Raw genomic sequence first — 16,436 nt, forward strand, 5'->3', positions numbered from 1 at the left:
TAAAATATGAAGGATTTACAATGCTGAAATACAGTAAAACAGGATGGTGTAGTACTGAAACTAAAGAGGACAATTACATCTACAGGGTGTAAAGGATCAGTTTTAATTGAAACCACACAGGGATTTCCAGAGACCTGGTTTGAACCTGCATCTTCAAGTAGGACAATGTGGAATATTAGACAACTCCCTTGGAGTTTTGTAGACTGCGTCTGTGGAGGCAGAGGATCATTGTAGTCCTTACATTGACTGTCACTGTTCAGTTTTGCATGTGTTACCCACTACTGCCATCTTGTGCCCAGTTTTCACCAGTTTAATTTCTGAAAGCAGTCAGACGGCCATCCGCTCTGTAGAGTGTAGCTTTACAGTGTGCAGAAAGGAAAAAGAAACATCTATAGAAAGTTTGGAAAGATCATCTTAAGAGGAACCTTAAATCTCTCTAACTTGAAGATTTGGGGAAAGATTAACATTTCTAAGAGCTCCAAAATAGCAATAAATGCACAAAAAAGAAAATGATAGTATTGCACATAATATTGTTAAAGTTGGCTTTAAAGTCCACAACATGGGGTTAGTTTCTGTTAAAACCACTTAACTACTAAGTAAAAGTGTAAATAATAAGAGTGTTATGTGAAGAAAAAGGAGAGGAGGAGGTCCAGTCTGAGGGAGTTGAGGAAGAAATGACTATAAGTAGTAAATAAAGGGACCCTTAAGGTGAAGTGCTGCCAAATCAATAAAATGAAGAACTCTGTTTCCTCCTGGAGGAGTCTTCAGGTAAGGAGGGTTGTTAGGTTACCGTGGGCACACCAGTGTACACCTCTGCAGAGATCTCAGATAGTCTTTCACCTCAGATCAATTCCTTCTGGTTTGTCATTTATTACTCAGAGGATGAAGCAAACGTAGCAACAATGGCATCCTAACCTTTATTCTTCTCCCCAGTTTATCACTGGCTATGAACTATTGCCCTCTTGTAGCCGAATGTCATATCGTAGCCTGGTTCCCACAGGCCAGCTGATAGCTTGAACACAGCAATGAAGCAGGTTAGCATTCCACTTTTTAAGAAGATGAAAAATTAAGGATGTCCAGGAGAAAAATAAAAAATTAAATATTGAGTTATCAAACTTATTTGTAAAAACCAAAGACACATTTAGAGGTAGTTTGTTTGCTTGAATAAATCAGCCTACAGATATATTAATAGTAAAAAATAATATATAGTATATAAGAATACAGAACCAAGAAAATCACACACAGATGGTTGTTTTTGACAGATGGCATTTATTCTGACCAGGCATCTGACATTAGAATCGCTACAGAGTCCGCCATTGGGGAACGGCTCCTAAAACAGGAGGGGGTGCGCCATGGGTACAGGGAAGAAGAAGGGCATAAACAAACAAAACAAAGAAAAGAAACTAACCAAAGGCCACTAAACGTGACCTGCCACCTGTATGAAGGATAAGCTCAGTCCAAAGCATTACTGATGCACTCGTCAGTCTTTGTGCCATTCACGGTCCTCTGGGCTCTAGTGTGAGACTACGTTCAGATCGGTGGTCCCACAAAACTAACATTCAGTCAGATTAGTTTTTTTGTTTTGAACAGACATTGTTTACATACATTTCATATGTAGTTGAATAATTCCTACAGCTGCTGTTTCACCAAACATTCATAAATGACAGCACAATCATGACAGGCAGGTCAGTTAAACTGCAGAGACCACGAGTGCCTCCAGGAAGGCCCCATGAAGATCAGAACAGAGACAGATGTTGAGTCAATAGTCAGGAAAATAACACTGGTTGCGTCAGAAGGCCTCTCCTCTCAACAACAAAGAGATAGCGTTACACTTATATACACACATACACAACTACGGTACTGAGTGGACCTCACCTGGAGCCCACGACAAGAAGCCCTCTTATAGGGTTGGGAAGGTGAACGTGTCTTAGCAGTATGGGAATTAGACCACAACTTAGCAGTGTAGGTTTAGTGAGTGTTACCAGCATGTGTGAAGAGTGAAGATATATTTGTGCACACAATGAAACATGGACAACAAGTGCAGACTTTCATCAGTGCTCAACCGACTCACATTTAAGGATTAAGTGAATCTCAGAGACTAATTGTGTTGATTTTTGTTTGGTTTTTTTACATGTGCTCAGCGGTTAAAGGTATATGAGATCCTATGATAAAGTTCCACCAATTAAAAAACAAAAACTGCACCAGGCAAATTCTTCATCAATTAATTTTCTCACATTTATGCCTTTGGAAAATTTAGATTCCCCAATTTCATTCATCGTGCATGTCTTTAAGCTGTGGGAGGGTGCAGAAACCCAGAAACAATCCACACAGGAACAGGGACACAGAGGCCTCAGTCAGCTTCCAGATTCCTGTGAGGGGCCTGTGTTAACCACTGTACCACTTACCAGATAAATTCAAGATTTTTACTGTATTTGCTCAATTGTCCCTCATAGGTCTTCAAACGGCTGTTATTATTATAAAACCTTTCCTGACCACTTGCACACCTGTGATGCACTGCCTCCACTATGTCAAAATCTTAGCATTATAAGCTTTAAACCTTGTGAGTATGGGAGTTGTTGAGTTGGTGAGCAAAGATTCTTTAAGTTTGGTTCGTTTCTACTCAGTCTTGTTCCTCAGACCCTTCAGGATGTACAGCCTGACCCCCAGAAGATAAATTCTTGGAGCGCACAGCCCAGTGAATGCAGAATAAAATTACCCTACAGACGTCCAGTAGATGTACCTATTGTATAAATTTCAAAATCCTTGTCAACTAGATTTCAACTCATCTGAGATTTTTAGTAGCTACACGTATGGTATCAATTTGAAATCCTATGTCATCTTGTTCTGAAGTTATAATGGCTGTCCATGGTGCCCCTCTGACAGGGTGACAACAGTACCCCATCCACCTTTTATGACTGAAGGGTAATGATGATCATGCTTCTTGACTTGACACTGAAGACTCCTTCACTAAACTGCCGTTCAAGCTCTGGGTTGTACCTGAAAACCCAGGACCCTTCTGCTGAGAGGCAGCAGAAGGGTCCTGGGTTTGAATCCAGGTACTCTGGATTCCTCCCACAGTCAAAAGACATGCAGTGTATAAAGCATGTGAGCTTATTTCCCTAAATGTCAAACTTTAGCTACTCTAAAGTGTGTTCTGTTTACAAGTCCAGCTGAGGACAGCAATAACAACACGATACACATTTTTGGTCACTGATCTAAAGCTGCTGCAGAAACTGAAGGGAGCACAGAAGCTAGAGCAGGATGTTAAGGGGTAGAATGATTTCTTTCTCACACACAGCCACTTTTCTTGCTCTTGGAAACAGGACTGATGGAATAACACTTTTGTTTCAAGTGCAGAGAAACAATCTCAACAAAGTAGAGAAGTGGGTTGTGAAGACCAGCTACCAACCCATTAGCTCTGCTGCACGTATGTATTTCTGTACTCTGACAACAAAACACCACTTCCTTTTTTGGCAGGGTTGCCTGTGTTGTATCGTTGCACTGTGCTGTATGTAAGCCGAGCTGCACTGATAGTGTCTACTGTGTGTTCACCACATCCTATAGTATCTTGTGAATATAAGTTCTTATAACAATGACAATAATGACAAACCGTCTAAAGCGCAAGAAGAGAGAAATAGAAGTCATTAACAATACAGTTAACTAAATCCTGATTAGCAAAATCCTCTAAGCATACAGAGTCAAAGAAAAGAACTAATGCGTTAGCTTCCACTGTGATGAGATTACCGTTTCCTGTTGGCTCAGTCATGAACGTCACATGATATGGAAGGTGCGTCGTTTAGGCTTGATAGTTAAGGGGTCAAAGTGCAGGGCAGGAGTGCCTTTACGTCCTTCTAGAGTCAAACCAGGCAAGTGGTACCGTGTTCAGTTACTTGCAACCTCGTCTACACTGTCAACCACTTCCAAGGTGCCATCCAGTCCACCACGTGCACGCCAGATCTTCACAGTCCGATCACTGCAAGACACAAAGACACAAAAGTTATAATATATTCCATATCCTCTTAATGTCTTTACATTTTCACTGATTTGAAGACTTTTTACTTGGAATTTACGTATAAAATTACCAATATGTATATGTAATTTGCTGATCACATACATAAATACGTGTAGAGGGGTGCCAAATTAAAGGGGAAAGCCAATATAAGGTATTTCAGTGAACTCCTGATCCGTTATGAGCCACTAGAAAGGCTCACTGAAACTACTGGTTGGATGGAAATCTGTCATCTAGGAAAAGAACACTCCGATCAGAAAGAAATGTTTCATCAGAGGACAAAAGATCACCCAGAAGAGAAAATGTGTGTGAATTTGCAGCAACCCTTTCCTAAGGCCAGCTCTCTCACAGCATGGAACATGAGCTGGAGGTGTTTTTAACATTTGTGTGTTACCTAGGGCGATCGTGGCTCAAGAGTTGGGAGTTCGCCTTGTAATCGGAAAGTTCGAGCCCCGGCTCGGACAGTCTCGGTCGTTGTGTCCTTGGGCAAGACACTTCACCTACCGCCTAATGGTGTTGGCCACAAGGGCCGATGGCGCGATATGGCAGCCTCGCTTCTGTCAGTGTGCCCCAGGGCAGCTGTGGCTACAACTGTAGCTTGCCTCCACCAGTGTGTGAATGTGTGTGTGAATGGGTGGATGACTGGATGTGTAAAGCGCTTTGGGGTCCCTAGGCGGGACTAGTAAAAGCGCTATACAAATACAGGCCATTTACCATTACCATTTACCTAAAGATTGCACTACAGTTTTGTCATACTATGATTTAACAGAACAAAGACCAATGAAGCATTTCTCTCCAGTTTGACTTCTGTTCTTGGTTGTCTTAGCAGACCAGACCAAACCTAATATAAACTAATACAGCCAAGAAGAAAAAAATTAACAGCCAATTCACTGATAGTTTAAGGGGGAAAAAAAGAGCAAAATAAGGGTTATCATCAACATAAAGCCTCATCTCCCTCCCTCGAAACAATAATGGTACATGACATTTGTATTCATTTTTCCTTGTACAACTCTGAATCCATCTCACTCCCTAAACTGTCACTCAGTCATCAAAACTCTGGGAAACCCTGCTTTATAAGGACAAGTGGATCTAAACTCTGCTGGCAGAGTGTCGCTCGCAGCGTAACAGACCCAATGGAACCCACTCACCACAGGGTCAATGCTCATGTTTTTACTTTAATTTGTTACCCATGTGTATATGAGCCTCAGGTGAAGTTGTTTTCCCTCATATCCAGAGAGACACAAACAAACAGTTGTTTGTCTCCCTCTCTGGAGACAAACAGAGAGCCTAAGCATGTGTGTCAGTGTGTGTGGAAAACTCACTCGGAGGCGGTGAACAGGTGGCTGCTGTTGGCAGAGATGCTGTTGATGGGGCTCTCGTGACCCTTGAGCTCCCCCAGTGTCCCTAGAGTGTCTGTGTGCCACAGCTTGAGCACCCCGCCTCTGCATCCACTCAGCAAAGCTGGTGATCCGGGGACGACACCAAGTGCACAAACCCAGTCACGGTGAGCATTTGGGACTTGCTGAGCACAGAGATGCATAGCAGTATGGTTAATAGTGAGAATTTCATGAATGGTTGATGTTTTTGTAACTTACTGAAAGATTATGATCATAATGATGCAATCGCTACAGTAACGTGAGGGTATCATATGGAAAGACATCTTTTTCTTAATGTACAGTCATGTGAAAACTGCACTTTTACTTTACTATCGGCCATTATGTGACAAAGAATGTGACAGAAAGGGCAGAGTTTTCTGCACATTGATTTACAGCAGGTTTTCCAGGAGAAAATCTCTGGAAAGACAATAATGGTGATAAAAAAAAAAAAAAAAAAAGAGGAAATAAAAATATTTTAGGCTACTTTTGACAGTTATAAAATCAAAATGAAAAAAAAAAAAATCTATATTGCATCAAATGGAACAAACATCTGAATGTCTCCTATCCATATTTCTTTTTGCATTGATCATCTAGTACCTGCAGTAGGTCTTTACGGTCTAGGTCCCACTTTTTGATGCCATTGTCTCGGGAGCCGCTGAAGAAAATGTCCCCTTGGATTACCAGAGACTCGATACCGTCATAATGTGGTGGTTCAAAGTTGTGTGTAGGGCTGATGCTTCCCAGAGAGCCTTCAGTCACGTCAAACAGCTGCAACAGCAAAAACAATACATGTTAAAAGGGATGATATGCATCTGAACATAAGGATTATTATAACAAAAGATAAATAAAATCAGTTAAACATGGGTTATGTAGCATGTCTAACCTAAGCTGTCCTTATATTGCATTACTGGATGACTCAGCTGCACAAAGAATCTCACTTTATCATCTGCCTCAAGAAACAAGTGAACATCAGAGATGTGAAGAGCAGCAGTTTGAAAGCCTGAAACACACCTTAATGTAATGGTCCTTGGAGCCAGTGATAACCAGGTCTTGGCTGTTTCCAGACTGATCCACAGTCAAGCACATAACTGGACCAAGGTGACCAGTAAGCTTTCCAGTAGAGGCAAACCTAATGCAGGAAAGGAAATGTTAATGAGTCTTTTGTTAAACTGTAAAGCCAAAACCACAGGGGAAATGCCAAAATAAAACTTAAATACATGTATCAAATCAAAGTACAAAGAGAAGATATTACTAAAGTAATGATATACTTAATATATCACTCTTGAAAATATGTAAAAATGAGGTTTGCTGAGTTCTGTCTCAGAGAAAATGGGACCGTTCTTACACAGAATATTGATTCACAGTTAGTTTAATCATCCAAAGTACCACTTACTGACTGTTACGTTCCTAAGATGAACAAAGAGGCAATTCATCACAGCTAATATCAGGCCGCTGTCAAAAAGGCGTGACAGCTTTGAAATGGATGCTTGTCAGGTTTTCATACACAATTAAGTTCCAAGGCAACACAATGAAATTGGAGTTTGTACTATCTAATGAAGTGTGTATGTCATGCATCTGAAAATGTCAGGGGAAATCATAAACACACGGTCAGTGTTATTGATGTGCATGTGTTTATCAATACCTCCATACAACACGTTTTAGAAAAAAAATAAAAGAAAAGAAAAAGGTTTTGATCAAACTTTCATCTACGCCTATAAAAAGTAAATCCCAGACGTAAATTTAACGTCCTCCTTTTAAAACTCTAGACTTCTTCAAATGCTCCTGTTACACAAGGGTCTGACCATTTCTCAGCTGGGTCACATCTCCCTCTCAAAACCTTTTCTCCTCAACAATCTTCACTTTGCCTAAAAACCTTACATGCATACAAACTGCTGTTAAATGTTACCTTTTTAAGGAAATACTTTAAAGACCATTTATCTGAAAATTGGTCTGTTGACCCACTTCCACCATGTTGTTTTGCATTTTGAAATCAAGACCAGATACATCCAAAAATGTTTGAATCTTGGTTAGTTAAAATATAAAAACAAATTAAGGCAGTGCCCAGTTTTGATTGAAGGTTTTTTGTTTTTTTTTGTTTTTAAACAAAATAAAAAACATATTGAGGAACTTTCTGCATCTACTGAAATGTTTTTTGTTATGAGTTTAAAGAGTTACAATTTGTTACTGTAATGCACATAGTTTATAATTCATTAAGTCAATTTTGAAGACGTTGGTGGACATATTTTAGAGGTTGTAGGGGTGCAGAATGGGGTTTTAACTTTTATCAGTATTCATTTAAAACTTTTCAAGCTGTTGTGTGACGTTATATTTACAGACAGAATGACAAGCAAAATAAGGTTAACAAAAACAACTGTGCTGGCAGAGGGAAATAAAAACCAAGTGTCATGATAATCTGTACCAAACTCCAAACAATCCACACAAAAAGTACGATATTTCACTTAAGAAAAATCCCTCAGATTGTTAAATCAGACTGACTGCCACCCTGCTAACCCACTGTCTGGATATTACTTTTGCATTCATTTTGAGTATCTCTGCTTACCTTCTCAGGTCCCAGACCCTGACAGAGTTCCCAGCAGCAGCGTACAGGACTGTGCCATTGGGGTTGAGCGCAATCTGGTTGATCTGATTCTCTCCTGCAGGGATGGTGACTGTCCGGCTGGTGTTGGACGCACAGACATCCCCAACATTAACTTGACCAGAAGACCTGAAGATATATGAATAAAATATGTACAAATATGCAACAATTAGGCATAATTAGCATTACAGGAGGTGCAACTTTAAAAACAGGAGTGTCCAGCTCCAGGCCTCAAGGGCCGGTGTCCTGCAGGTTTTATACGTGTCCTTGATCCAACACCATCCATCCATCTTCATCCGCTTTATCCAGGGCCGGGTCGCGGGGGCAGCAGCCTAAGCAGAGAAGCCCCGACCCTCTCCCCAGCCACCTCCTCCAGCTTATCCGGGGGAACACCAAGGCGTTCCCAGGCCAGCCAAGAGATATAATCTCTCCTGCGTGTCCTGTGTCGGCCCCATGGCCTCCTCCCGGTGGGACATGCCTGGAACACCTCACCCAGGAGGCATCCTTGTCAGATTCCTGACCCACCTCAGCTGGCTCCTTTCAATGTGGAGGAGCAGCGGCTCTACTCTAAGCGCCTCCCAGATGGCCAAACTTCTCACCCTAAGGGAGAGGCCAGCCACCCTTTGGAGGAAGCTAATTTCCGCCGCTTGTATCCGCGATCTCGTTCTTTCGGTCACTACCCACAGCTCGTGGCCATAGGTGAGGGTAGGGATTTAGATCGACCAGTAAATTGAGAGCTTCGCTTTTACACTCAGCTCCCTCTTCACCACGACGGACCGGTGCAGCGTCCGCATTACTGCAGCCGCAGCACCAATCCGTCTGTCGATCTCCGGCTCCCATCTCCCATCACTCGCGAACAAGACCCCGAGATACTTGAACTCCTCCACTTGGGGCAGGAACTCATCCCCGACCCGGAGTGGGCACTCCACCCTTTTCCGGCTGAGAACGATGGCCTCAGATTTGGAGGTGCTGATCTTCATTCCCGCTGCTTCACACTGGCTGCGAACCGTTCCAGTGCGAGCTGGAGGCCCTCACCTGATGAAGCCAACAGAACCACATCATCCGCGAAAAGCAGAGATGAGATTCTGAGGCCACCGAAGTGAAAGCCCTCCACCACTTGGCTGCGCCTAGAAATCCTGTCCATAAAAATAATGAACAGAATTGGTGACAAAGGGCAGCCCTGGCGGAGCCCATCACCCACTGGGAATGAGTCCGACTTATTGCCGGCAATGCGAACCAAGCTCTTGCAAAGGCTGTGTAGGGATCAAATGGCCCGTAGCAATGGGCCAGACACCCCATACTTCCGCAGCACCTCCCACAGGACACCCCGAGGGACACGGTCGAATGCCTTCTCCAAGTCCACAAAACACATGTAGACTGGTTGGGCAAACTCACATGCACCCTCAAGTATCCTTGAGAGGATAAAGAGCTCGTCCAGCGTTCCGCGACCAGGACGAAAACCGCATTGTTCCTCCTGTATCCGAGGTTCGACTAGCGGACGAACTCTCCTTTCCACTCCCTGGCATAGACTTCCCCAGGGAGGCTGAGGAGTGTGATCTCCCTATAGTTGGAACACACCCTGCGGCCCCCTTCTTAAAGATGGGGCCCACCACTCCGGCCTGCCAGTCCAGGGGTACTGCCCCTGATCTCCATGCAACATTGCAGAGGCGTGTCAACCAGGACAGCCCTACAACGTCCAGAGCCTTCAGGAACTCGGGGCGGACCTCATCAACACCAGGGGCTCTGCCAGCAAGGAGTTGTTTAACTGCCTCAGTGACCGCGCCTCCGGAAATTGGCGGGTCATTCCCTCATCCCCAGACTCTGCTTCCTCCTCGGAAGACGTGTCAGTGGGATTAAGGAGGTCCTCGAAGTATTCCTTCCACCGCCTGACAATTTTCTCAGTCGAAGTCAGCAGCGCTCCACCAGCACTATACACAGTGCAGGTAGAGCACCGCTTTCCCCTCCTGAGACGCCTGACAGTTTGCCAGAAGCTCTTCGAGGCAGTCCCAAAGTCTTTTTCCATAGCCTCTCCAAACTCCTCCCACACCCGAGTTTTTGCTTCAGCCACTGCCCAAGCCACATTTCGCTTGGCCTGTCGATACCTGTTGGCTGCCTCCGGAGTCCCACAGGGTAACCAAGCCCGATAGGACTCCTTCTTCAGCCTGGTGGCTCCCTTCACCTCTGGTGTCCACCATTTGGTTCGGAGATTACCACCACGGCAGGCACCAACCACCTTGCGGACGCAGCTCAATGCAGCAGCTTCGGCAATAGAGACGCTGAACATGGTCCATTCGGACTCAATGTCCCCAGTCTCCCTCGGATTGCTGTTGAAGCTCTGCCGGAGGTGTGCGTTGAAGATCTTGCTGACTGGGGCCTCTGCTAGACGTCCCCAGCACACCCTCACTACGCGTTTAGGTGCACCGGGTCTGTCCAGCATCCTCTCCCGCCACCTGATCCAACTCACCACCAGGTGGTGATCAGTTGACAGCTCAGCCCCTCTCTTTACCTGAGTGTCTAGAACATATGGTCACAGGTCTGGTGATACGATTACAAAATCGATCATCGACCTGCGGCCTAGAGCGTCCTGGTGCCATGTGCACTCATGGACACTCTTATGTTCGAACAAGGTGTTCATTATGGCTAAACTGTGATTTGCACAGAAGTCCAATAACAAAACACCGCTCAGGTTCAGATCAGGGAGGCCGTTCCTCCCAATCATGCCCCTCCGGGTCTCACTGTCGTTACCCACGTGAGCATTGAAGTCTCCCAGCAGGACAACAGAGTCTCCAAGTGGAGCACTTTCCAGCACCCCACCCAGGGACTCTAAGAAGGCTGGGTACTCTGATCTGCCACTCGGCGCATAAGCGCAGATGACAGTCAGGACCTGTTCCCCGACCCTAAGGCGCAGGGAACAAACCCTCTCATCCACCGGGAAAAACCCCAACGTACCGCCAGCAAGCCGAGGGGATATTAGAATACCCACCCCAGCCTGCCGCCTCTCACCAGGGGCAACTCCAGACTGAGACAGAGTCCAGCCCCTCTCCAGGAGACTGGTTCCAGAGCCCAAGCTATGCGTAGAGGTGAGTCCAACAATATCTAGCTGGTACCTCTCAACCTCACGCACTAACTCAGGCTCCTTCCTGGGGGCAAAAGCCCCCAGACAACATAGCCGCTGGGATACACAAACCCCTCCACCACGATAAGGTAGCGATTCACGGACAGAGCTGATTTAAATGGCAGCTACCACCTCAAGATGTCTTGAAGTTCTCCGGAGGCCTGGTAATGAACTAATCATTTGATTCAGGTGTGCTGACCCAGGGTGATATCTAAAACCTGCAGGACTTCTGCTTTAAAGGGTATAACTCAAATTGATGTTCATTTTCTTTAAAGCTAAAGAAATACTGCTAAAACAATAACAAATCCATAGACTGTACAACTTAACATTTTCAATGATTTGGAAAGAAAAGTATTTGGGAAACAAGAGAAAAGTGTGAAAACTAAAGTGCTTATTATTTTATCCATATTAAGTACATAAAGCTTAACTATACCAACTGACGGGGTTGTAAGTTTGCTATATAGAAACTATACAGAAAGTGTGTGCCAGGAAAGTGAACATAATGTTCATCAGTCCATAATAAATAGTCTTACTCACGTTAGTGTGCGGATGCATTTGGCCGAGTCCCGAATGTCCCAGACTTTGATGTAGGAGGTAGAGACGGTAAAGACCAAACTAGAGCTATAACGGACTGACACAACATTGTTGGGGTGACCCGCTAGAGACATTATCTCCTGACCCGTCACCAGATTCCACACCTTACAGGTCCGGTCTGCAAATTAAAACACCATCTTGTCATTTTCACCGTGATTTATGACAATATTAAAATACAGAGAACATTTCTGAGAACGGGATGTCAAAACTGAAGAGCGCCACAACAAAACTGATTGGATAAAATTTATCACGGTGCAAGGGATACAAAACAAAATCCATTTTAACTGACAGCAAAACTAAACAGAGCTGGACAGCACCTTCTTGCACTTGGAATGCACAATTAATCCTGCTGGGATAAATTGGCACTCTAGCCGATTTCCTGCACATTAAAATCCATTTGTTATGCTTAAAAGCTCCATCACCATAACAATGTTGTGGCTTGGACAATGTCATTTATGTTCCATCACCTCATTTATCCACCATATGACAATCCTAATTAATCCTTATTGGCTTTTATATGTGGTGTTATGCTGTTATATAATAACACAACACCATGTCCAAGTGTAATAAATTACCATAGCTGTAACAAGAAGGCATCTGAAGAATACTGATTAGAGGTGTAAGATTAGAGTCAGGAGGTGAAAGAAGGAAGGAAGGAGGGAGGATTGTGAGCATTAACCTTTGGATCCTGTGAACAGCAGGTCGTCAGTGCAGTCAACACATAAAACAGCTTTACTGTGTCCCTCCGCCACATGAACACACTGTAATGTCGACGACCGGCTGCTCTTGGTGGGTGGGACCGGGTTAATGACGCCCCTGGAAAACAAATAAACCACCATCATAAAGGGCAGCATCACACATGGCAAAGTAAAAAAAGAAGAAAAAAAAACTCCAACAAATTTACACAACAGACTCATGCAGCTCTCTCAGTGATGCAAACCAAAAATAGAAAGAGATGAAAATAAGAGAAAAATTATGAGACAGCTGTGAAAGGAGTCACCCTTGTGTTGAAAGAAAGGAAAGACAAGCCAAGAACCTATAAATAATCGAGATGATTTCTTTTGCAGCCTATAATTGATTGAAACACCCAAAGAGCCGAAGACAGGTGATCACTGGAAACCCGTGGAGTCTTCTCATCGGGGACTGAGAATTCTGCAGCATCTCAGTAAGCCTGGTTGATCACTAATTGGCTGGCTGTGATAGTGTAATTGTAAAATTTCATAACCAGCAAATCTGCAGCATGAGCTATCCAAACGGTGACACTTATCATTAGTAGGTTTTTGTTCTTCAGGCTTGAAGCCTGAAAAACTTCACAGATGTGAGAAAAAGCAATGGCAGGAGAGGACTGCAGAGGGTTCAGGTTCAATACCAACAATGCACTACACACAGTGACGCTGTTTGGCTTTGTTCCAATTATCTTATGGTCTTGGAGAAGACATCCATTCATTGATTTTAATCATGTTTTAACATGTCTGTTTTTTTCCTGGGTAACTCTCGCACAAAGTTGCCAAAGCAGTGGGGGAAGAAACCCCAGAGAGAACAAAACCAAAGAACAGCCCCGCAGCCTGCAACAGACTGGCATGCTCCAGGAACAAGCTCCAGCCCGACTCTCACCATGAACTGGCTAAGGGGAAGAAAACAGATGGATAGGTATGGCAAATCAGCAACAGCCCAAAAATAAAGTATTCATACTTGTTTGGATCAGAGAGTGGAGCAAAGCTACTGTAGGAGGAAGCTGAAGGACAGGTGCAGGCATCCCTGAGGGGATGATATTCTGATATTCCTGGGGGCTGATTAGCTACTGATTATAAAACTAACTGCTTCCTATTCCTGAGTTCCTGAGTTGTTATCTGCAGTGCAGCCTCGAGAAGAGCTAATTGTAGTGTGAGCGTGTACCCATGAATAAAAAGGCATTTTAAAAACATAACACATGGGAGGAATACATTTTAGTGTAATATACTGAGCATCTATATTTTCCATACCCATCAATTACTTCTGTCTTCCATAAAGCGATTGGAATTATACAGATTTTTACCAAAGCGATTTAGTAATAGTTTTCCAAAGCTTTTACTTCCAAATCTGATAAATTATGTCTTCACATACATAATGACGTTGCACACACACTGAGAATGTACTTTCCATTAAGCAGAGTGTAGCAGCTAATATAACATGACTTACATGTACACCTATGGATTGTGGATGGAGAAGTAGGAGTGCCTTTTAGAATTTGTAAGTGCTTTATTAGTTTGTTAGAGGAGCTGCAACTTTGATTAATAAGTGTGACAACTGTGGCTGAAAGGCCTCTTCTCTGCCTCATCTCAGCTAACTGAAGTCACTGAAGTGGATCTCTCCAGTTCAAAGGAATCAGATGACAAACATTTTCTGTTTGCTATCGATATGGTCTAAGGAGCTTGTGCATTTTGAGTCCTCGACCTAAGTGTTTCCATCACAGCCATCTTGGTTGAAAAAAGCTTGATGTGATGAGGTGGTGCAGTTCTGACTCTAAAACTTGCCAATAATTAGTGAGAGTGACAAGCTATCCAATGAGCATGTGGTTTTAATACCACAGATAAATCTCTCTTTGGAAACAGACTTTTTTTTAATGAGTGACTGAGCCTATAAACTCAACAGGACAGTGTTTACAGAGGTCAAATCAAAGCCATTTTCCCAGAGACTTCAGTAGCACCAGACATATTTTGTAAACAACACCTCACAGCTTTCAGCGTACAGATTTAAGGTATTTTCACACTGGCTTCTTTTTTCCCATTACAGAAGCCACGACTATGTTTTATACCATGTATTTTAAGCGTTCACACTAATTGAGAATTGTCAATGTCTCTGGGCTACAAACATTGTTGGACTAAAAGGCTAAGTTTGAGCCTTTAAAATACAAAATCTGAAACTAAATAGATGTCACAGTGCTGTTAGGCAACGATAGGAAAATGAAATATCGCGATAGAATGGGAGTAAAACGCGCATGCGCAGTGCCTTTGTTTTCACACGCACATAGCCGATTGTTGAGTGAAACAGATGAACCAGAATTGGTTTGTAAAAATGGTGCAACTTCCGTGATGTGGAACTGGTTTGGTGTTTGTCCGTCAGATACACAACAAAGCACATTTTTTTGCAGAACATGCAAGCGGCCGTTGTTATTGTCATATTTGTCGGACTAAGATGCTCTTAAATCTGGAGTAATCTGGGTCCTAAACTCTGTATGCTTCAGGTCAACGAACACTGCAGCATCACTGAGAGTTAAAAACTGTCTAAATTCTTTCATCTTTAATAAAACGATCAGCATTGCTGCTTTACCAGGTGTAACTATAAAGTTTAACTTCCAGGCATCCATGAAAACAAAAGTTATTACATTTAACGGAGTTAGCAGGAAGCTAGCGGAAGTTAGCTCGCTAGTTTCGCTAGTTACCTAAGCATGATATTGCATGTTCTGACTGAGAGATTTCTGAAAAAATTCAAACGTACAGCTCTGCTATCACTTCCAACATAAATGAAGACAGGAAACTAAACAGCAGTGACGTTTGTAGGGTTAATGAAGTTGGGCTAGCTGGTATATAATGATGTGCTACGTGATCGCTAGCGACACAGCTATGTTAGCATAACATAAACAGTGAAGCTGGAGGACGAACACTAACACTTTTCCACTTATAAAAGTTAACGTGAAGGTTCCTCATGGTTAGAGACAAATGCAATCGCATGGCAGGATGCTGTAAACGGACGAAACTTCAGTCAGAACAACTGAGATAATCCATCCACAATACGAGGTTAGTCATTAATATACTGCAACAACATGGGAATAGAGCAGCTGCCAGAGAATTCAACATTAATTAATTAACAGAAGTGGAGGAAGCAAGAAGAATGAGTTTAATAAAGTTTGATTTATCTGACTGCTTTGTTTCGCTTAATGTGCCTTATCCTATCTTTTCTGCAGTCTTTTAGCCAAAGAATCAAAAATAATATGGTCTTAAATGTTTCTGGACACATACAGGCTCCACTTTCCAATGGTACAATATGCTTTTATAAACTTTGAATGTCTGACATTGTCTTTTATTATATTTATGTACAAAATCCACATGTATTAACCAAATCATCATTGCAGTTACTTGGGACAGAGTAAGCATTTGGCCAGCATTTAACAAAATAACATTTCAGAAAGTCCATCTGATCCTGCACAACATTTGCAGTATGCCTTAGGTAACCTGTCATACGGCTTAAGTGGCTATTGAGAAAAGCAGTAGGGGAGAGACAGGAAATGGCAGGCAGCTCTTCAGGTTTCTGAAGGTAGGCAGAATCACTTCCAATTAAGCTACTGCATAATTAAACTGTGGACTAAGCTGTTAAAACACTGCTGGCAGGAGTGTGGCAGGACTGCATGAAGAGAGCAGATGCACATGCTGCATTTATGTCATCGAAGCCACCAGCAGGATGGTTTTGGCAGTAAAGCGTTGTCACTTGTTCACACTCATCTGAAGCTAATAAGGATTACTGAAATGTTTGCTGCTCAGTCTGGTGTCTTAAGATTACCAGTTGGTTGACAGTGTAAGCAACTATCATTCTGTCAACAAATCATCATGCCATTAAAGTTCCTGTTTTAGAGCAACAATTTATTCTCTTTATACACAAAAGCCTGGCAGACCTCAGGCATTTATTATCCTTGTTTCACTGAAAACCTTATTTATATGCAGTCCTAAATCCCCCAGTTCAACAGGTTTTACCATCTTCCCAGCATACGCA

The 16,436-nt window shown here is 43.1% G+C and overlaps 1 protein-coding gene across 4 annotated transcripts in view; it reads right to left on the reverse strand.

The window, feature by feature from the left end:
- Positions 1-1,249: 1,249 nt before the first annotated feature.
- Positions 1,250-16,436, reverse strand: part of kif21a (kinesin family member 21A) — a 58,301-nt gene continuing 43,114 nt past the window's right edge. For all 4 annotated transcript variants that reach the window (XM_040026482.1, XM_040026483.1, XM_040026481.1 and 1 more), the window contains 7 exons: positions 12,370-12,506; positions 11,634-11,808; positions 7,946-8,110; positions 6,397-6,514; positions 5,983-6,153; positions 5,332-5,531; positions 1,250-3,973 (listed from right to left, as the gene is read on the reverse strand). In XM_040026482.1, the coding sequence (XP_039882416.1) occupies positions 3,883-3,973; positions 5,332-5,531; positions 5,983-6,153; positions 6,397-6,514; positions 7,946-8,110; positions 11,634-11,808; positions 12,370-12,506 (1,057 nt within the window). In that variant the 3' untranslated portion in view covers positions 1,250-3,882. The remainder of the gene's footprint in view (positions 3,974-5,331; positions 5,532-5,982; positions 6,154-6,396; positions 6,515-7,945; positions 8,111-11,633; positions 11,809-12,369; positions 12,507-16,436) is intronic.

Source organism: Simochromis diagramma, unplaced genomic scaffold, assembly GCF_900408965.1.
Source record: "Simochromis diagramma unplaced genomic scaffold, fSimDia1.1 OVJJ01000293.1, whole genome shotgun sequence".
Lineage (NCBI taxonomy): Eukaryota > Metazoa > Chordata > Actinopteri > Cichliformes > Cichlidae > Simochromis > Simochromis diagramma.